The sequence below is a fragment of the Phodopus roborovskii genome, unplaced genomic scaffold (genome assembly GCF_943737965.1).
Source record: "Phodopus roborovskii unplaced genomic scaffold, PHOROB, whole genome shotgun sequence".
Classification (NCBI taxonomy): domain Eukaryota; kingdom Metazoa; phylum Chordata; class Mammalia; order Rodentia; family Cricetidae; genus Phodopus; species Phodopus roborovskii.
The window spans coordinates 5,953,982-5,975,455 of record NW_026126578.1 but is presented as its reverse complement, the minus strand read 5'-3'; the positions used below and the strand labels follow the sequence as shown (position 1 = coordinate 5,975,455).

The 21,474-nt window shown below is 49.9% G+C and overlaps 1 protein-coding gene across 4 annotated transcripts; it reads right to left on the bottom strand.

Annotated features, from left to right (window-relative positions):
• Positions 1–38: 38 nt before the first annotated feature.
• Ttll3 (tubulin tyrosine ligase like 3) lies at positions 39–20,029 on the bottom strand. 4 transcript variants are annotated; one of them, XM_051203782.1, is made up of 13 exons: positions 19,550–20,029; positions 19,249–19,340; positions 17,536–17,704; positions 17,303–17,400; positions 14,397–14,525; positions 13,555–13,669; positions 12,643–12,747; positions 11,249–11,444; positions 8,060–8,208; positions 6,198–6,441; positions 4,563–4,998; positions 1,336–1,606; positions 39–595 (listed from the first exon to the last, which is right to left on the bottom strand). In XM_051203782.1, the coding sequence occupies exons 1-13, from the start codon at positions 19,944–19,946 to the stop codon at positions 216–218; spliced, it is 2,781 nt and encodes a 926-aa protein (XP_051059739.1). In that variant the 5' UTR covers positions 19,947–20,029; the 3' UTR covers positions 39–215. The 4 variants fall into 4 exon arrangements, with proteins under 4 accessions (XP_051059739.1, XP_051059738.1, XP_051059737.1 ...); XM_051203781.1 differs by lacking the exon at positions 19,550–20,029 and adding an exon at positions 761–837 and having other exon boundaries at positions 313–595; positions 19,249–19,394; XM_051203780.1 differs by lacking the exon at positions 19,550–20,029 and having other exon boundaries at positions 313–837; positions 19,249–19,394.
• Between the last annotated feature and the right edge of the window lie 1,445 nt (positions 20,030–21,474).

The following is a 21,474-nucleotide window of genomic DNA, read 5'->3' as shown; positions in this document are numbered from 1 at the left end:
TTAGGGAGGCTCTGCCTCTTCTCGGGGTATGCCTCAGCCCTGGTTTTGTCGCAGAGTCTGGCCTTGAACTTGCCTTTGGCCTTGACTTTCCTGTGGGTGCTAGGAAGAGGTCCAACTTCAAAGGGCAGAGGCCACGAGGCACTTCCAAAGGGGGGGCCTCGAAGGTGCAGGGAAATAGCAGCCTCGGTGTAAGGAGGGGAGGGAGAGAGATATGATCAGGCCTCTGTCTTAGAACAGGGTTCTGGGGAAGACAAGCCCTTCCCTGGGGCGCTGCATGGTCTGGGTGCTGCCCTCAGTCTGTGCCCTTCAGCCCCGATCCCACTGCTCAGCACTGCCCGCCAGGGTGTGAGGCACAGCTCGAGGCCCACCTTTCCTGGCTTCAGCATGCTGGGTGCCAGCTTGAGATCAGGGTGAGGTGGGAAGGTCATCAGAACCTTGGCAGTAGGTAGAGTCATCAAGGCCTTGCCTGTGGCTGACAGAGCCTTAGAGCCCACCAGTTGGCCATGCTGTAGTCTGAGGACCCGGCCCTGGGGTCGGAGCACACGGGAAGAAGGCAGCCAGGCCTTGGAATGGAGACTAGGGAAGTGGGCAGGGGCTGTGGGAGAAGGGAAGCTGTGAGGATCTGGGTAAGGCCCCAGCCTGACCAGTTTTCCACAGGGTATATGCAGAGGTGGGGGATAGGAGGTGAGGGCAGATGGAGCCCCTCCCAGCTCCTCCTCCAGAGGCAGTGGGAGAACACAGGGTTGGGGGACCAACAGACCTGGGTCTGCATCCCAGCTCTGCCCCTTCTGAGCTGTGCAACCTCGGGCAACGTCCTTAAACTTCCTGCTACCTCGGCTGGAAAATGGGGACAATAGCACCTACCTCACTAGGGTGTTGTGAGGGCTAAGGGGGTTGGTTAGGGATTGGGAAGGGCACGGTGGCAGCACCTTTCCCCAGAGAAGGGTGAGGGCAAAGGCTGGCTAGAGCAGCAGCAGTAGTCTGGGCTCTGGGGATACACACTCAAGGACCCAGCTGGGGTTTAACTGCCTGGCAGGGTGACTACTTTGGAATACTCATGGTTGTATAGTTAAGGATATTTGGTGAGCAGTGCTCATACTTGCTATCACTGGTGGCCTTTTGGCAGGAAGGTAAGCCCAGATGCTTGGGAAGGGCTTGGAGAGTGGGCAGAAATGGTCTTGGGAGCACTGGGGTATTTGGGGAACACTGTATTACCCCAGGCCTCAGGCTGTTTCAGACACAGTGACCTGTTGAAAACATGGCCCGCCCTGGTGTTGGGGGACTCCCAGTTCTGGAGGGTGAGGCAGACCAGGGCTGTGGCACTCTTTGCCTTGCCTTTCTTCCCCTTTCCGGGGACTGAGGTGGTGGCCGTAGAGTCTGGCTTCTCAGTGTGTCCCAGGCTCCTGGCCCCAGCATCTTTCCTAGAAGCTGACCTGTGGGTAGGGGACCCCGAGTCCTTGCCTTCCCCAGAGCCTTGCTGGGCCAGCAGATGAGGGAGTGATGAGCGGACCCCTGTCCGCCGATGACCCGCTGCCATGGGCTTCTTGATGGTAGAGCCCTCCACCAGGAGCCGGATCCCCACATACTGGGGCACCTCCACAGCAGGCTGTGGACAGGAGAGAAAACAAGGCCATCTCAGACACTAGTGGGAGATGGCAGTGACCATCTACTGACACACGGCAGAGGTGGATGGCATCAGTTCCTGGGGTGTCTGGTCAAGAGGCTCCCTCTATTATCAAGGGGTCTGGAGGAGCCCAGGGATCAGGAAACCAGAGAAGCAGAGAATCTTAACCATGCAGAAAAGCACTCAATCCCACTGCACACTAACGGGACCTCTGGCCTGTGTTGGAATGCAAGTGTTTTCATGCCATGGGCAGCCAGACATGGGATAGATTGAGACTATTTTCTTTGTAACTTACAGTGTCTATGGTATTCTGTTATTACCAATGGAAAATGGACAGATACACAAAGTAATAAATTTGGGGGGAGGAGACAGTGTTGAGTCGGCTTAGTGAGTAAAGGTATTTGCAGAGTTCAAGCCCCAAGACCCATGGGGTGGGAGGCGAGAACCAACTCCCATAAGTTATCCTTTGACTTCTCCATGTGTGCTGTGGCACACGTGACCACACACATACACAAACTCAAACACAATAAATAATATAAAGAAAAATAAAAAAAGCTGCAAAGTGGAGGATGTGGCTCTGGTGGCAGCCACCTTAGTCCAAGGTCAAATTTGGCATCGGGGAATTAGAGGTTCCTGGTTTGCCTTGTGACAGTCACATGAGGTGCCTAGTATCACTTAAGTGTTTTTTGCCAAAAATCTCTACCCTGAACCCCATCAGCTTGTTAACCTATCTTATAGTTTCCAGGGCATTCAGAAAACAGACGGAGCTGAACAACACGAGGAGACAAACAGATCAGCCGATGTGGGACAGTGCTGCAGGCTGGCCTGGCTGGCCTTCAAAGGGTCACAGTGCCAGGAAGAAAGCAGTGATGCTGTCCGAGATAAAGGGGATCAGAGAGTCAAAGCCACCATTGTAGCCACTGTGGTTGTACACTGGCCCTCAAACTCAAAACCGGATCAGCAATGAAAGATATCTGGGGGACAAAGGACTTTTGAAAAATGTGTGTGCTCAGCCCTATTCAATTTTGTTTGTTCTGAGACAGACCTTCAGAGAACAGACCGAGCTGAACAGCACAAGGAGACGAACAGATAAACTCAGAGTGTGGGGCAGAGCTGCAGGCCCAGGTTGGCCTCAAGCTCACATACAGCCAAGGGTAACTTTGGACTCCTGATCCTCCAACCTCAGCCTTCTAAATGTTGGGGTTACAGGCATGTGTTGTCATGTCCATACAAATTTTTCTCTATTCTAAACTGCAAATTACTTCCTCTTCCCCATTTCTTCTGTCTTCCAAGACTACACTGTTTGTGACAGGATTTCATTATAAATCCCTGGCTGAACTGACATTTGCTCTGTAAACCAGGCGGGCGGTGAACCTGTGACAATCCTGCCCATGTAGCCCAGTGCTGGGATTACATGAGTATGTGTACACCTGCCTGTATCTCCTTTACATTTTTTAGGCTGGAGGGGCAGCTCAGTAGGACTGCACATGCTGAACATGCAGGCCTGGATTCCACCCCGGACACCTAGTGATGACATTACTAACAAAGATTATTCTAAGATGACCAGGAACTGTAGGAAACAAGAGGCTACCCAGGCCTTGTGGTCAGGGTTTTCCCTTCCTACAGCAAACCTAGACCTCAGTGAATCCTAGCTGAAAGTCCTTAAAAATTGTCCTCAGAATTCAGAAACCCTTAAAAACATTATTTTAAAGGTTTGTTTGTTCCTCAGAATTCAGAAATCCTTTAAAAACATTATTTTAAAGGTTTGTTTGTATGGTTGTTGTTTTTAAATAGGGTCTTACTCTGAAGCCCAGGCTAACCTGTAACTCACTGTGTAACCCAAGTTTCCCTTGAACTAAAAGTGATCCTCTGTCTCAGCCTTCCAAATACTGGGAGGTGGAAGGTGGAGGCCCATGTCCAGCTGTGGTGGCTAATCTCAGTTATCAACTAGACTGGACTGAGAAAACCTAGGCTTTCTAGAGAGAATTAGACCATGAGGGCTTTGCCCCATGGATGACTTCATCCATTGGTGGATTCAGAATCCTCATAAACTGCTGGGGGACCACAGCACTGGGGAAAGTGGGGATTGGTTAGATATTGTATTTCCAAGCACTTAGAAGGCTTGAAGCAGGAGGAATGCCATGAGTTTCAGGCTCGCCTGGGCAACAGCCTAAGTTCTAGGCCAGCTTAGGCTATACAGAGCAAGACCCTGTTTAAAAAACAAAACAAAACAATGAAACAAGGTAATGTTTTTGGCAGAATAAAAAACAATTCTATGTCAGGCACACCTTTAGTCCCAGTACTTGGGAGACAGAGGCAGGCAGATCTCTGTGAGTTCAGGGCCAGCCTGGTGTACAGAGCAAGTTCCAGGACAGGATCCAAAGCTACCCAGAGAAACCCTGTCTCAAAAAAACCAAAACCAACCAAACAAAAAACCCCCACAAAAAACAAAAACCATACAATTCTATAATTATAAATAAGCAAGATCAAATTTGTTTTTGAAAGAAGATGAATAATAATCATAACAATGGCAGACAATACTAACTGACTCTTGATAGGCAGGCCTTGTGGTTCATGGAGCTCCCATCAACTTCACTGGGCAAGGATAGTAGCTAAAGCTGTCCTGTGTCCTCCAGCTTGGCACTCTAGCAAACCTCTGCGTGAAGATTAAACCACTCATTCTCACAGCACAGAAAGGAGGAACCAGGTACAGTCTTACTTTACAGATGAGAGAATGAGGCTACTATCTAGAGGCTTGGAATTAGGCTCTCAGAGGAAAGTACCCTCCACAGATAAGACAGGCCAGTGGGATGTGTCTGTGTTAAGACACCGTGTGTGGCATCGGGTCAGGAACCCAGGTCTTGAACTGTGTTTCACAGCAGACCCCAGCCAGGGCTTTGCTGTGGGGTTGCCTGTGTGACGTGCTGGGACATCTCACCTGCTTATAGATGAGCTCAAAGGCTCCCGTGTCACAGGTACGGTCCAGTCGCCGGTCAATGACCACACGCAGCGTATCTGCTTGCACACCGGCACACAGGCGGGCAGTGACAGCTGTGGAAGGTGCCATGGTGGGGCTGGCATTGATCTCAATCAACCAGGGCCGGAAGTCTTCCCCAAACACAAAGTCGGCCCCATAGAGCTCAAAACTGGCCTTCCGGCACTGCACAGTGTCTTGGGAGGTCTGCAGGGCGTGGATCACAGCAGCCTTCATGCCGGGTACAATGACACTAGACCAGGCATTTGGGGCGCCCACCTCCTGCAGGTGGGCCTGAAACCTCTGGCTGGACCACATGTTGTCTGGGGGCAGCATCGGGTGCCGGTGACAAGAGGCCTCCAGGTGTCTCTGGATGGAATTGTTACATAGGTGCACCGAGCTAGAGTGGATCAGAGACACAGGCTCAGCCCTGGAGCCCAACCTCAGGGCTGCAGGCAGAGCCCTGCGGTCAGCCGACCTGGTGGAGCTCAACTGAGATGAGCCTCTGCTGGAAGATCAACAGGACAGAAGGACAGAAGCACAGCAGCTGTCCCCGCCCTGCACCCCCATCCCTATTCACCAAAGACCAGGGCGAGTCATCTTGCTTTGGGCCTAGTCCCAGCTCACCCAGGAATAAGACAGGACGATGACGCTGGATGGTCAAATCCCAGCTTCACCAATGACCAGCTGTGAGATCTCAGGCAAATCATTTAACCTGCTTGCCCCTCTCAGCTCTCTTTAAAATGGCAATACGCCGCTTCACTGTGTTTGAGAAATGGCTGTGGCACAACAGAGAAGCACTGATTGCATGTGAAGTGCCTGATGATAGCTGCAATGTATTGCTGCCCGTCTTCAGATGTGGAAACTAAGGCTGGACTTTTTCTTTGAAATGGTCTCATGTTGCCCAGGCTAGACTAAAACTTGCTATGTAGCTGAGGATAACAGTGAACCGGCTGTCCTGCCCCTACCGTCTAAGCACTGGGGTCACAGGCATCCATTCCTGTACCTGGCTTGATTTTGGCTCCTGCCTTAGCCTCCCAAGTTCAGGGTTACAGCTAGGAGCTACCACACATGGCTTGTTTTGTCTTAAGAGGGGATTTCATTATATGGCCCAGGGTGTCCTCAAAATCCTTCAGACTCAGCCTCCTAAGTGCTGGGATTACAGATGGGACCACTGGGCCCCTACAGAAACTGGGGCTTAAGTCTCTTCATGTCTCTAAAGGAACACAACCTGGATGGTGCAGAGACAGAATTTGAACCCAGGCCTCATCAAGGTTTCCTCTCATCCCAAGAGCAAAGCACAAGTTGCCTTTCCCCTTTAAGTTTCTCAGTCTGCCATTACCCAGATCTAGATTTTCTTCATAACACTTATCACCTTCTAGCCATGATTACTTAAGCTCATTGTAGGGCTGTAAGCCCTTGATTAGCATGAGTTCTTGTCTTGCTCATTTCTGTATCCCAAGGCCACCCTCTTGGCAAACTCCCACAGGGCTGAGGGTGAGCAGTGGTGAAAAGCCCGCCTCCCTGCCTGCAGAGCCCAGGGTTGTGTTTGTCTCCTCACTAGACCAAGCAGTCTGGGGAGGTGGAGGGAGGGCTCACTTGTCCAGGTTCTTCAGGGAGAAGGGCTGTGTGGAGAAGCGGATGTAGCTGTCTCGGTAGAACCACACAGTGAGTGGGTTCCAGTCAGTCACCAGGAACCACTGTCTCAGGTCAAACTTGGTGCCGAAGATGAGCAGGGGCCGCTCAATGTACTTCTGCACGATCCACTTGCCATCCTTCATCAGCATGGGGTTGCAGTCCACCAGCTTCAGCATCTCTTCCAGGTGGTCCATGCACACAATACCTGAGGGGGAACCTAGGTAGTCAGGGACCACAAGGCTTGGAGAAGAGCCAGAGAACCAATGCCATCATCAGCTCTGGTCCCCACGAGTCCAGCTGAATCCTTCAGGCGGCCCTCCACTCAGAACCATTTTCCTTCTAGCAAAGCTAAGACTTTAGATATTTTTCTAATTAGTAGTTTAATGAACCTTGTTTTGCTATGTACAGGCACAATTGTAACTGAGGGGTGGGAGGCTAGAGAGATGGCCTAACATTAAGAGCATTTGCTGTTCTTGCAGAGGACCTCAGCATTCATATGGCACAACTCCAGTCCCGGGGACCTGACTTCCTCTTCTGCCCTCCCTGGGAAGCAGGCACACACACAGTGCACATATACACAACATAATAAACAGTAGGAAAAAATTAAGTAAGGGCAAGACGGCTCAGTAGATAAAGGCACTTATCACCACGTTTAGTTCTTAGAACCTACACAGGAAAGCCAGAACAGACCCCTTGTAAGTTGTCCTTTAACCATTCTTGTGCACACTGACCATGAACATACATCATTTCCTCCAATAATTAAGAGACTAGGAATCTGAAAGGTACACTGAAACCTCCCTCTCTGCCCAGGGTGGAGTCAGCTGCTGTGCCCAGATCATGTGCAGAGCTCCCTGGTTGCACAACTACTGCGCCTTGCTTTCCTAGGCTCCTATGGAGTGTGGTAAGGCTGAGAGATGAAGCTGAGACTGTGGTGGGACTTTGGTGAGGCTGAGCAAATGCCACTTCACTCTGTTACAACAAACTCTGGCTACAGGGTCTCACATATGTGTTTTCTTTCCTTCTTTTTGTTTTTCTCATTTCTCTCTCCTTCCCCCCTCCCTCCTTCCTCCCCCTCCTTCTTCTCCCCCTCCCCCTCTCTTTCTCTCTCTCTCTCTCTCCAGGATCTCACCATGTAGCACTGACTGGCCTGGAACTCACTCAGTACATCAGGCTGGCCTTGAACTCACAAAGACTTGTCTGCCTCTGCCTCCTGAGTGCTGGGATTAAAGACTTGCGCCACTGTGCCTAATTTGTTCTCCCTCTCTTTTCTTCCTGTTATTGATTTTATGACAGGGTCTCTGGCAGTTCAGGCTGGCCTCATACATACCGTGTAGCCAGGGTTGGCCTTGAATGCTGCTTTTGTTTCCACCTAGGCACAAATGCATTTTTCTTTTTTCTGTTTTTTTTTAAGTTATTTGTTTTTATATTATGTGTCTTACATGTCTGTATGCCACATGCATGCCTGGGGGCCATGGAGGCCAGCAGAGGGATTGGATGCACTGGAACCCGAGGTACACAGTGTGTTCGCTTTGTGACACTTCACCCAACCTGTACTTTAACGTATAGGTCTTTTTCAATAAAGAATGGCATCATCACAAGTTTTCTGTCTATTTCTCGGGAGGCCTTCTGCAGTCTTTAAACGCCCGGCTGCTGCTGGGCCCTCGTGCACACAGTGAATTCAGTGAAGTGAGGCCCAGAAACGCTCTAACGGGGAGCGAGAGGCAAAGCAGCACCATGTGGGTGGTAGGAGCGTCCTGCATTTACCTGACAGGTGGACCTAGCACCACCCCCATTTTACAACGGAGAAGAGTTTGCTCCCCCACCTCGGCCACGGGACTTGGCTCCTGGCTTCACAATCCAGATGTTTCGATCCCCCTCCATGTCGATCTGGGGTACCACTGCCTGAAGCTGCTGTAGGATGTCTTCACAGCGCTGGACCTGGGCCTCTAGGTGTTTCAGTTCTGCTCCTTCACTGTGTGGAGACAGTAGGACTTGGGGAGGGTGGGGCCTGGGCCAGATGACAGGATAGGACAATCGGAGACACAGCCTCCCATCTCCAACCTGCTTTGGCCATGCCTGCCCATTCCCAAATCACCAACAACCGCTAAGCTATGCAGACTACAGTTCCACACTCTACCTTCTCACACCTTCTTCCCTAAGATCCTGAGGGGGCGCTCACTAAGCCAGGTGCTCTGCCAGGCCCCCACCCCCACCCCCACACAGCCCTCTAGGGAAGTATTTATTACTCAATCAATTTTAGGGAAATGCAGACTGAAGCTGGGAGAGTTAGGGGACCTGCCCAAGGCTTCACACCAGTTGGAGTGACTGAGCCAGTGTACAAAAGCCCGGCTGCTCCACCCGAAGGTGCTTTCTGAGCCCACCCCTCTTCGTCTGGACTTAACTTTCTCAGCCTAAAGCTTGTTTCTCCCATCAGACACCCCTCCCATGCTACAAATCAATTTATAAAGTTACTGTCTGCCCTCTCCCATGGCCTTTCTGATGTGTGGTATAGAGGGTTGAACCCAGGGCCAACTAGGCTGAGTACACACTCCTCTGAGCTACAGATGGAGCCTGCAGGGCTGTTTAACCTGCGGTTTGCTCTGTTGTATCTGGCTCTAACACAACCCCTGCTGCCACCTGGTACGCGCTCTCCAAGTCTGTTGACTGAATGGTTGGCTGTGTGCATGCTTGGGTAGGAGTTGGCCTAGACAGGTGGGTTCACGGGAAGGGGGAGGGGCTGTTCCCTATAGGATGGACCGTATCCTCAACTATAATCATACGCTGTCCCAGATGGCTGCTTCATTTAGACTCCTGGACCACAAAGACTCCCCTGGGTGCTGGCCTAACTTTAACAACTTGACCTCCCACCATAGACAGCTTTGTTTTTATGAGCAGCATCAAGAACAAGGATGGCCGGACAGAGGGGCTCAAAAGTCTCCAAGGGATGGTCCCACTGGCTCCAAACGAGCTTTCCTGTGGTCTGTGTCAGATAGTAAATGCCTAGTCAAATCTAGAGTGAGGCCCGGGGAAATGTCACCTGGGAGTGGCAAGGGTACAGGAAATTTGAAAATGTCCATTCAGTATGATTTTATATATAAGACCTGTTTTTGATGGAAGTTAACCTTTATACTGATGAGGCATGGTTTTGTTTATTTTTATTATTTTAAATTGTGTGTGTGTGTGTGTGTGTACACTCGAGTATGTATGCATGCGCTAGAATATGTCCCTTAATGCTGGAGTTACAGGTGGTTGTGAGCTGCCTGACATGGGTTCTGGGAACTAAATCAGAATCTCTGAAACAGTAGTCTTTAACTACTGAGCCCTCATATGGGCTTGTCTTTCTTCCTTGGCTGTCCTAGAACTCAATCAGTAGACCAAGCTGGTTTTGAACTCACAGAGATCCTATCTCTGCCTCCCGAGTGCTGTTTTTTTTTGTTTTTTTTTTTAAAGATAGGTTTCTCTGTATAGTCCTGATAGTCCTGCAACTTGCTCTGTAGACCAGGCTAGCCCAGATCTCAGAGATCCACCTGCCTCTGCCTCCTGAGTTACTGGGATTAAAGGCGTGCATCACCACCTGGTTTTATTCAGGCTTGTTTAAAAACAGTGGAGAAAGTCATAAAGCAGTGATAAAGTGAGCCACTCACTACTTATATACGTGTGTGTGTGTGTGTGTGTGTGTGTGTGTGTGTGTGTGTGTTTGCTTGTCTTGCTATTACGCTGGCCTGGAATTTACAGTGATCCTCCTGCCTCAGCCTCCACACCTGCCATATCTGTTTTCTGAAAGGTTTATGTGATTCTTACATTTGGTGGGTTCTCAATAGCCTCCACATTGGAAATAAAAAGATCTTTCTAGCCAGGTGGTTGTGGTATTAATCCTAGGCACTTGGAAAGGCAGAGGGAGGTGAATCACTGAGTTCAAGGCCAACCTGGTCTACAGAGCAAGTTCCAGGACAGGACAGCCAGGGCTACACAGAGAAACCCTGTCTCCAACAAACAAACAAACAAAAAACACAAAACAAAATACAAACAGGCAGTTGTGGCACACACCTTTAATCCCAGCACTTGGGAGGCAGAGGTAGGTGGATCTCTGAGTTCACATCAGTCTGATCTGCAAATCAAGTTCCAGGACAGCCAGAGCTATACAGAGAAACCCTGTCTTGAACAAACAAAAAGAAAGGAAAGGAAAAAGGACAGGAAAGGAAAGAAAGCTAGGGACTTTGGGGCTAGGGTAGAGCTCACATGGTAAAGTCCTTGCCTAGAATTCCTGGGGTCCCGAATTCTAGCCCATTACTGTAAATGTGAGAAGTGCTGTGCCCTGCAGAGCTTCGGCTCTGGAGCCTGGCATTATGCTAGCCACACTGATGGTGCTCACCAAGTACTTGCCACATTCTCCTGCTGCCATGCCAGAGCCTGCACCTCCTGCCCAAAGCAAGCTCCCAAAACACCTCTGTTCTCTCCCTCCCCAACTCTCTTGCTCACACTAAAAGGTTCTGAATTCTACATCAAGAAAACTTGTTCAATTCAATGTGTTTAACTCAGTATTAATAGGGATGTCTATTTCCTTCCTATGGGAATTAGCATCCTGTCACACAATGACCAATGGCCTCTAGGATGTAATCTAAATGCCTTAGATTCCTATTTTGAGTGGACACCTCAAGCCCGTGCTGACCCCACAATACAAATTAACCTGTGGCATACCATTCTCCAAGGTGGATGCTATTTTTAAATCTATTTTGCATTTAAGAAAAAGTTGTTCAGAAAGCTCAGTGATGTCCTCAGGGTCACAGAGCTTAGGAGATGGGAAGAAAGGACTGGAATTTAAGTCTACTGACAACAACCTTGAGCCCATGTTATGCTAAGGTGGGAAATCAGTGGATTGGATTCTCTCATGGAACCAATGGGAACCTCTGAGGGTCCCTGAGCAGGAGTATCCAGGATAAAAGAAGATGGGGGATTGGGCTGTGCTATATGCAACCCCGGCCCATATGCCCATAGCCATGTTCTGCACTTACTGGACTATTTGGTAGTAGCGCTGTAGGAAGGTGGACCAACCCTCAGGGCTGAAGTACAATGGGGCATCTGGGTCCTTGTCTATGTCCTTGTGGGCCATGCTGCTAAGATGCTCCTCGCATACACTTAGAGCCTCATCCACAAACTCTGGGGACACAGTCACAGTCTTTTTTTCCTGTTTCTTGGGCAGTATGCTTTCTGTAAGGATGGAAGGGACCTGTAAACAGCCTATTTTGAAGCAGGTAATGTTATACATGTCATTGTCCTTTGCTGACCTGAAACCCATCACTTACCTGAGACCTTGCCCTAAAGACACCTGAGGCCCAGCAGGAACTCGATCCCCAGCCACCCTGGGACAAGCTACTCACTCACTGACTTGAAACTGCTCTTAATTCACTTGCAACTCTAGCATTTCGTCCCTGGCCACCACTATCCCTGCACCCCTTACTTAACTAAGCCTCCAGCCTAAATGTCCCAAAGAGCATGCCTTCCATAGTACCTACCAGCAGCTCTCTATTCCTGGGCCCCCTGACACAACTTGACCTTACAATGTACCTGGAACTTGACCAATACCTGAGCTCAATACACAGAAGTTTAAGTGCAGGGTCTCTGGCCATAGAGGGTCCCCTATGGCCCAGATCCTGGCACATAACAGTCTCTTTGGTACTTGATCCACCTAGGTCAAATGACAGCAATCAAAGGTGTGCATGTAGGGGTCCCTCTGGAAGGGCCAGGGACTTTTCTCCTTCCAGTAATACTGCCCATTCCTTCCCAGAGTCCCTTAGCCATGCAGCCCCAGTATTGCAGAACAGGGAGGAAAAACATTCTGTTGGACCAGCATGCAGAGTGTTTCTATGCCCACTCCCTTCCCAGATATTCCTTATGTACAGGCACAGGGTTTCTTGGGGACATCTGTACATAGCTATGTTCCTCTGTGTCTCCCCAGAGAATTTAAAGTGGTTATCACAGGTAGGGATGGGCCATGTGGTCTCAGCCTACCTCTCTAAAGTGGCCAATCAGGCCTATTCAAGGCTGAACAATTAACAAATTGACAGGTAGACAGGTGCAGGGTGACAAGCGGTAAGCAGAGGACGGACAAGTGTCTGGGATTGTGCAAGGGCAGAAAGGAAGGGAGTGGACAGATGGATATAACATGGAAAGGATGGCAGTGGTAGGTGACTGAAGTGATTGGCAAGAGGTGGCCAGGTGGGACGGTGGTGGAGAAAATGGATGGTGGCTGGGTAGGTAGGTGATGGCTGGATGGAAAGAAGTGAACAATCTTCATAGATAGAAGCTGGACAGAAAGGTTGGTGGCAAAGGCTGTCTGGTCATATGACTTAAACATGGGGATGGCCAGGCACATAATGGTGGGAGTGGAGGTAACCACAGCACTCACCGAGGACCTCTTTCTCTCTTGACTTGATGGAAATGGAGTGTGGCTTCCCTTCCGACCTCACCACCAGCTTGAGAACGTTGCGGGCAGCTGTCAGCCAGAAGTCCTCTGCTCCCAGGCAGGGATACCCTGCTCAGCCCCCAGGCTTCAGGCCTCTCCTGGTTCTGGAACCTCACCATGGCTTGCCCCATTTTGGATCCAGAACCTCATTGACCTGTCTCACTCTAGCTCCTGGCTACTACCCCAGCTATAGAATATCATACCCACAGTGTGTCCACACTTGGCGCAGACTGTCTCTAGATAGTGGCCTGTGTCTGTTTCCCTCCCTCCCTCCTTCCCTCCCTCCCTCCCCCCTCCCTCCCTCCCTCCCCCTCTCTCTTTTTACACAGGTTCTTTTGGTTTCAAGCTGACTGGTTTGGAGCCAACTATGTAGACAAAGGTGATCTCAAATTTGTGGCAATCCTGCCTAAGGATTATAGGTGTGACCCACCACTGACGGCCCTCCTTGTCCATTTTGATACTTGCTCTAACCTGAGAATCACACTCTGCACTAAATTCTATCTCAGGTTTAGAACATAATTTAATAGCTGTCATCTGTTCCAGATCCAAATTTTGAACTCAGAACCCATATTAGAAAGGGAACCTACTTTGCCTTAGAGACCCATAGCCTTTTATGGAACCTGATCCAGCCTGCAACTTATCTGGATTCCAAATGGAATTCCAGACTGGCTCCCTGGGCTTTTCAGGGCCAAGGTTGGCCAAGCTAGGAGGCTCAGGAATGGAAAACCCATTTGTGGGAGGTAAGGATTGGGGTTACAGAGAAAAATGTACAGAGGGCAAGAGGGGAGACCTGTTGTTTTCTATTGTGGGGAAGACAGCATGAGGGGGCCAGGCATGGGGTTTGAGTCCGCTTACCTATGAAGGCTTTCTTGTCATCCTCTGCTCCAAGGCGATAGCATCGTGGGAAGAAGGAGTCAGCATCAGCCTCATCAAACCATGGAAGATTCCGGAGGTTGAGACACAGGCCCACCTACAGAGATAGCTGCTGAAGGGGATGGCTAAGACCAGAGAGTGTCAAGGCGCTCCCCTGCATAAAGCATGTATGTTCAGATACCCAGGAAGACCCTGCCTGGAACCTCCAGCCCACTTGTTAGGAGGCCTGACTTGATCTCCATCTCCAGATTTGCCCAGCTGAGAAGGCCCCATGTCTCTTCACCCACCCTTTCCCACCCATAAAAGCCTATTCCACCCAGGAAGCCTTTATAGTTCATACCACAGTGTGAAGGTTGACATAGTACAGTGGTTCTCAACCCTCTTTATTTCATTGCTACTTCCTAACTGTAATTTTGCTACTGTTATAAATTGTAATATGAGTCTGATATGCAGGATATCTGACAGGTGACCCCAAAGGGTTTATGCCTCACAGTTTAAGAACCACTGGCATAGTAGATGCTGGTAAACCTTTTATCCTTTATACAACCTTAGACAACAGCTGTGCTGATATTCTCATCTAAAGTTGGACATGCTCTGTTCAGGCCAGGGCCCCTTTGTTCACCATTATTGATTTGTTTTTCTGTTTTTAGACTTCATGGGAACTGAGCCCACAATTGTCATGTCAACATAGGTCAGATATGGTTTGGGGACTAGATATGAACCTAGGAACATCTTGTATTCTCTGCAGATCCTTCTCTGATAAGTACAGCAGGAAGCATGGCTCCCAACCCACAGGCTGGGGTTGGATCCCCCAGGATGCCTACCTTTGTAGTGAAGGAGCCTGCACGGGCATAATGGTTTATCATCTGATCCTTGGAGAGGAAGCGACAATCCAGCACATCTCGACGAGTGGTCCAGATGAGGTAGGGGGTCTCATTCCGAACCATGCGGGACTGGAGGAAAGGGGATGAGATGGAGACAGGGAGGGCAGTGGGAACAGCGTCTCCCTGCCCTGCTGCACAGAGGGGAAGGGTTATTCAAGGTGCCCTCTGGACGCCCCCATCTCTGCATAAGGCATGAGAAGACAGCTGCTCCAAAGGGTATGCTGGGTAAGCAGGCAGCAGGTGGGATTTCCAGCCCCCACTTAGCCTTGTGTCCCAAGGCAGTGACTAAGCTGTACACCACAATGCCACACCTTACTCTGTGACCATCAGTGATTGTCCCAGTGGAAGGACAGTGACTCCAATCAATGAGCACACAGCATGGACAGAGGCTCTCCATGGAGCCAACCTTTTCATTCCTCCTACAGCTCTGGGACACAGGATATTCTTTATTTTTAGAGACTTCTGCTATGTAGTCCACAGAAGCCTCAAACTCACTAGGTAACCCAAGCTACCTTCTAGCTCATGGTCCTCCTGCTTCAGCCTCCCAAGTGCTGGATTGCAGATGTGTACACTTTGCTGGGCTTGAAACTGCCACCTCTGAGTACTGGTTCAGGCGTGGTGGCCACTCAGCACTTGGAGTCAAAGGCTGGTGGATCTCTGAGTCCCAGTAGTCAGGGTTACACAGGGAAACCCTGTCTTGGGGTTTTTGTTTATTATTGTTTGGTCTTTCTAGATATGGTTACTCTGTGTAGCCCTGGCTGTCCTAGAATTCTCTCTGTAGTCCAGGCTAGCCTCAGAATCCCAGGGGCCCATCTGCCTCTGCTTCCTGAGTGCTGGGATTAAAAGAGTATACCATTACTGCCTGGCAGAGTGTTTGCCTATAACTCTAGCACTCAGGAGGCTGAGGAACTTGAGTTCAAAATCAACCAGAACTCAGCTGCGTAGTGGAACGCTGTTTTCTTTTTTTCCCTCTGTGTAGCCTTGGCTGTCCTGGAACTCACTCTGTAGACCATATTGACCTTGAACTCACAAAGATCCACCTGCCTCTGCCTCCTGAGTGCTGGGATTAAAGATGTGCACCACTGCCTGGCTGGAAAGAGAATCTGAAGGAGGGATTGTTTAGATCAGGTTGGTCTGGGGGCACTGTCTTTACAACACTAACCCAGATCTCAATGTGTGGTGCTTTCCCTTGGGCTTGGGCCCTGGACTGTATGCAAGGAGAGGAGGTGAGCTGAGTGGAGAGCAAAGCATGCATTCACTTCTCTGCTCCACTGTGGAGGTGATGTGACCAGATGTCTGAAGTCACCTTGACTTCTCTGCTATGACTGACTGTGACCCGGGACTAGGAGTTAAACTTTCTATGCCCAGTAGCTTTCTTTCAGGGTATTTTATTATAGAAACAGAAATAAAATTGTTGAAGCCAGCCAGACTCAGCACACAATGGTGCCTGTGGACAAGACCTAATACCTGAGCTGATCCCTAGAACACATGATGGAATGAGAGAATCAAGATTAGAAAGTTGTCCTCTGACTTTCACATGTGTATGTGGTATGTGCAGGACCATACCCACATACATATGTATCCCACACACAGAGAAATGGGATGGGGCTTAAAATAAAGAAAAGTAATAGCAGTTTCATATAGCTCACTCAGTCTGGGTGGAGTCGAGCTCTGAACTCGTGTCCTCTCTTTACCACACATGCCCTCTACAGGAGGGCCCATCAGGAGCCATCCATCTTGATTTTTTTGTTGTTGTTGTTTTGTTTTGTTTTTTGAGGAATGTATTTGTTTTTATTTTATGCATTATGGGTGTTTTGCCTGCGAGTATGTCTGTGTACCAAATTCATGCAGTACCCAGGGAAGCCAGGAGGGTGTCAGATCCCTTGGAACTGGAATTACAGACTGTTATGAGCTATCATGTGGGTGCTAGGAATTGAACCTCTGGAAGAGCAGCCAGTACTCTTAACCACTGAACCGTTTCCCAGTACCCAAAACTTGTTTTTGCCAAAAGGTCTCTCACTAGACTGGAGCTTGTACAGTACACTATGTTGGCTGGCCCACAAGCCTTAGGGCTGCACCAGTCTCTGCCTCCATGCCAAGGAGACTACGAGCTTTCCACCACACCTGGCTTCTTTTCTTTCCTTTCCTTTTCTTTTTGAGACAGGGTTTCTCTGTGTTGATACACCTGGGTTCTGGGGATTGAACTCAGGTCCTCACTTTATTGAAGGACGAATCATCTTTGCTTGTCTCTTGAGTTTTTTTTTCTTTCTTTCTGTTCAATGGCAATGTCAGAATGCCAAATGCCATTTATTGAGGGGATGGAGTGGGCTTATATACTGACACAGTGGAAAATGACAGGATTTTCAGGCTTAGCTCCTCCTTACTAGCAAGACAGGAAGAGTACCAATGACAACTCTGGGGGTCAGGAAGAGTACCAATAGCAGCTTTGGGGCAAAAAGTTCCAGCCAACAGCTTCAGGCTTGCTCAAGGTGCCTCAGGGGTCCATAACAGGGCCCTACAGGTCTTTTAATATAAACTAACTCCTTAGGCGGCTGTCTCTTGACTTTTAAAGCCGTTTCATACAGCCTTCTTACCAAGGGCAAAGGAAAGAGATGGGTGAAGCAGTCAGTACTTGGCAGGGAGAGCCATCAGAGGCAGCATGAGTTAAAGATGTGGTCACCTATCAGCCCTACCAAGCCCCTCAGCATTCTGCAGATCTAGTCAATCGTTAGAGAAGCAATCTCGTTTCCCAGACTGAAAGCTGGGGTTCAGAGAAGGAAGGACATCCAACTGAATAGAAGCCTCTTGCCAGCCCCCTGTTTTGTAGTGACCCCCAGAATCCTCACCATCAAAGCATGTACCCCATCCAGGTCGTCAAATTCCAAAAAACCATCGAAGTCCAACAGCTGTGGCTCCCGAAACTCCTCATTCTCTTCTTCATCCTCTGTGGATGTGGAGGGTGACTCCATGGATCTGTTTCTACACCCCATAGCCCTTTAAGGTTTCAACCCTGAACCAGTGGGAAGAACAGAAAAGGACTCAGGAAGGACATCTTGTGCACAAGGAAGGACCTACTCACCATCTTCCGTGGTATCACTATCACCCATCACTGAACTGTCTAGATCCTTCTGGGGCGCCGGCAGGATGGTGCCTTGTGGTTGGACCATCTTCTTTTCTACCCAGCCCCTCTGGCGTAATAGACACCGGATCACTGGGTATCGGCCATGAATCATAAAGATCTTCTTCTGCTGTAAGGTGAGAGGCAGGGACTGTCTTCAGCATCAGACATATAGGATATAGGAGGCAATGGTGAACCAGACAGCATATCTGTCTTCAGGGAATTTTATATCCCAGTAGGAGGCAGCTTATAAACAAGGAGAAAAATAAACACAAATAACTGCTAGTTACTATGTCCCTGTTAAGTGGTAAGCACTTACATGCACCACTAAGAACAATTTGCATTTTAACTACATACTAAAGGCACATAGAGGCTAAACAGTTTCTCCAATGTTAGATGGTAATTAAGTGACAGAGTAAGGATTTCTTCCTTTCTGTTTGGTGATTGAGCCCAGGGTGTTGTATATGCTAAGCACACATTTTATCACTGGTATTCCCACAGTCTCAAGAGTAATACATGGTCAAGGCAAACTGGGAAGGAGCTGTGAATGCAGAGCTGAACAAATGGCAGTTCAAGCAGAGTAAGGTGGCAAGTGCAAAGGTCCAGAGCCCAGCTAGAAGTCAGAAGGAACTGAGAGGTCAGGGAGAGTGAAGTCTGAAAAATGAGAGCTTCCAAGAATGCACAGAGTGTGACAGAACTGTGGAGAGCCCCGTGAACCTTAAAATGTAGCCTTACATTTTATAAGGAGAGTTATGAGTCAAGAGTGTAAGGAACTAAAGGTGGCTGGCTCTGTAAGTTTGCATGCAACTACACAGAGAATCAATGGGGAGGGGGCACAGAGGCAGATCCTTAGGTGGATGCCATGGTCTAAACAAATGCAATAGTTAGAATGAGGATGATAAGGTGGAAACTGGGAAGGAGGTGCTAGCTTGAGACTCATTTTGAAGGGGTGGATGAGTTTGCTGATGGATAGATGAACTGGAAGATGGATTTCTGGTTTCTGAAATAAATGATGGGGAAAACTGGATACTGGGGAGGATGGCAGGTGTGGACGATTGAACAGGAATAAGGTTTGGGAAACAATTGTGAGATGCTGGTGAGCTCTCTGGTAAGATCCAGAGGGCTGGGTCTCCAGGGTTGGGGCTTAGGGAAAAGTTAGTGCAGGGCACAGTGTGATCCCGGACTCCAAAGCTCAAGGAAAGAGGTGCATGGAGAGGGACCCAAGGAATCACAAACATCTGGGGAATCTGCAGCCAGAGGCCAAGGAATATAAGTAAGGGAAACTAGGAGTGTGTGGCCGGCCAGCCAGCCATTCAGCCCAGGCTGGAGGTGAGATTCCTTTGTGACACACAGTGCCCCAGCGGAAGGAAGGCAGTTAAGGGCTGCAGGGTGTGACTCCTTACTGGACACTAGGGCCCTAGATGAGAGTAATTTCTAATGGGAATGGGATAGAAGGGTTAGGAATCAGGGGCGAGTGAGCTGAAGAATGCATCTCTAGGTAGAGACCGTTCAGCCAAGACTATGGGCCTGAAGAGGGATTGAGGAGGGAGGCGGGGGGGGGGGGGGAGGAGGGGCACTTACAGATGAGGATGTGTGTGTATTGTCTTTGACATTTATTTTTTAAGGATATGAGAAACTACTTAGTGAAGCCGCCACCACCCCATCCCCTCCGACCTTGACGGCTCTCTCTACGTGGATTTTGGCGTTTCTGAGTCGGCCCATGTGGTGAGGTCCCTTGGAGAATCCTCGCCAGAGGACAAGGGAATCTGTAGAGAGAAGCGGAGCAGGAACACAGAAAATTGGGAGCTTGGTCCAGGGACTTCTCTTGACTCCGGATGCCCGCACTTCCGTGCCCCTACCCTGTATCTGAACGCCCAATTTCCAGAGCTCTTCGGATTCCCCATTGCTTCCACCCTCCCCACCTCTCCCTGCAGCTGCCAGGGTGTCGGGGCTGGCTGCCCTCGCTGCGCCTCACCATCAGGCGGTGGCGGGGCATCAGGCAGGGGCTCAGCCAGGGTCGGGGGGAGCAGGGAGCAGACGGGGTAGGGGTTCGCAGTGTCCTGAGCACCCAGCACGAACTCGTGGGCGCTGCTTAGGTGGCGCGTAGACAATGAGTTGCAATCCCCACGGCTGCCACAGCAGCGCACCCCGTCGGGCCTGGCGGAGGCGGGCCCAGGCCATGGCTGCCTCCCGGGAGCGTCAAACTCGGAGTTGCATGCCCAGGGCCACCGGGGAGGGTAATTGGAGCGGAGCTCGGGCGGCTGCGGCCTCCGGTGCCAGCTGCACTCCGAGCCGCCCTCCTGGCGGTACCAGGCGGCTGCAGGCACCAGCTGCCCCGCGCTCAGGAGAAGCGCTGCGCTGAGGCCCTGCATGCGCCTCTCGCCAGGATCGCTCCCAGCGCCCCAGTGCGCGCCTCCGCCCAGGCGCCCTCTCAGGCCCCGCCCTCTGTTTCCAGTCTCCTAGGAGATCGTAGTCCAGGCACAATCACACTCAGTTATAGAAGGCTGGAGGGCTGCTGTGGGAAGCGGAGTTGGAGGACGTTTTCCGTGGTGGTTTGGCTCTGGGCCTCACTTGCCACACACCCTTGATGAACCAGGCACTAAGGATGGAAGAACCGAGCGCTGGGGCAACCATTAATGTTCATATTTTGTGCCTTGGCCCATACTCTAAGGCCCTGGGATAAGGGTTGTCGAGTCCCTGACCTCATGGAGTTTAGTGTGTGGAAAACCAAAAATTAGCAAAAGAAACAAAAAGGTGCTAGTTTAAGGGCAGGGAAAAGGCAGTGAGCTGAAACTGGGAAGGGACTTCCTTAAGATAAGGCAGTTACGGAGGTCCTCTCAGGTGACCAGTTAAGCTTAAGGTGTACAAGCAAAGGAGCCAGGAACCATGGGGAGAGATGAAATCACATTCTAGCACTGAGAAGTCTCAGCAATTGCCACGGGTGAGGATGGGAACCTGGGGGGGGGCGGGGCGGTTAAGGCAGTTGGTGGGGCGGGGTAAGTCCCGTGGCACCTGGGTGGAGATGGCTGGAGGTCTTTGGGAGTAACAAAGTCAAGGCTGTGTATAGGGTGACATAAAAGGTTCAGAGCGCACACTGCCTCTCCCACTAACTTGGAAAAGTGCAATCATTTTTTTTTTTATCAAAAAAATGAAAAGAAGCAGTACTTCATTCTGGCCAAATCTGTAAGTAAGGCACTATCTTCAGAACCCAGGGAAAAATAAGACTCCAAAACAGTATATAACTTTTCTCAAAATCACATAGCATAACCAACCCTAATATGGTCTGATTCCAACACTTTTGAAACAGGGTCTCGTACCCCCTCCCAAACACCTGTTGCTGGAATGGAACTCACAGCTTCACACATGCTAGGCAGAACAGGCAACTGAACTACATGCCCAGCCACTTGGGCTTCCAGTGGGAGAAGCACCAAATGAAGTTATAGAGCCCAACACGAGCAGTCTATTCAAGTAGTCTAAAAGAATCCAGCCGTCAAGTCACCAGGCAGGTCTGCCTTTGCAGTGTAGGTCTCCCAGCTACCTGTCTAGCTAAACCCAACCAGAGATTACTCTTCCCCACCTCACAAGTGACTGGGAACCAGACTTCCCAGAAGAGAGGGGGGACTGGTTGGTTGGCAGCAATCTGATTTGCTCTCAGCCTGCAAATCTGGTTTTAGGGACTTTGGACCTTGGAAGATAATCTATGACATCAGAGTGTTTTGGCTGGCTCACCAGAGCAAGGATGTTCTTTGAGGGTTGAGTGACTAGCTGCCATTCCCTTCTGATCATTCAGCTTCACCTTTAACAGTCACTGCAAAGCTAGAACAAAGCCATACACCACACAGGGTCCAACTAATTCAATAAGGAGGTCACAGAGGTAGTGTCACAAAGGGATGGTAGCCA

What these genes read in the sequence shown, in the direction of transcription:
- Ttll3 (XM_051203782.1), bottom strand. Translation starts at nt 19,946, where the DNA reads ATGCAGGGCCTCAGCGCAGCGCTTCTCCTGAGCGCGGGGCAGCTGGTG. An exon ending in AAGAGAGAAAGAGGTCCTCG is followed by an intron (nt 11,445 to 12,642) that starts GTGAGTGCTGTG and finishes CCATCCTTACAG; the next exon opens with AAAGCATACTGCCCAAGAAA. An exon ending in TCCCTGAAGAACCTGGACAA is followed by an intron (nt 4,999 to 6,197) that starts GTGAGCCCTCCC and finishes GATCCACTCTAG; the next exon opens with CTCGGTGCACCTATGTAACA.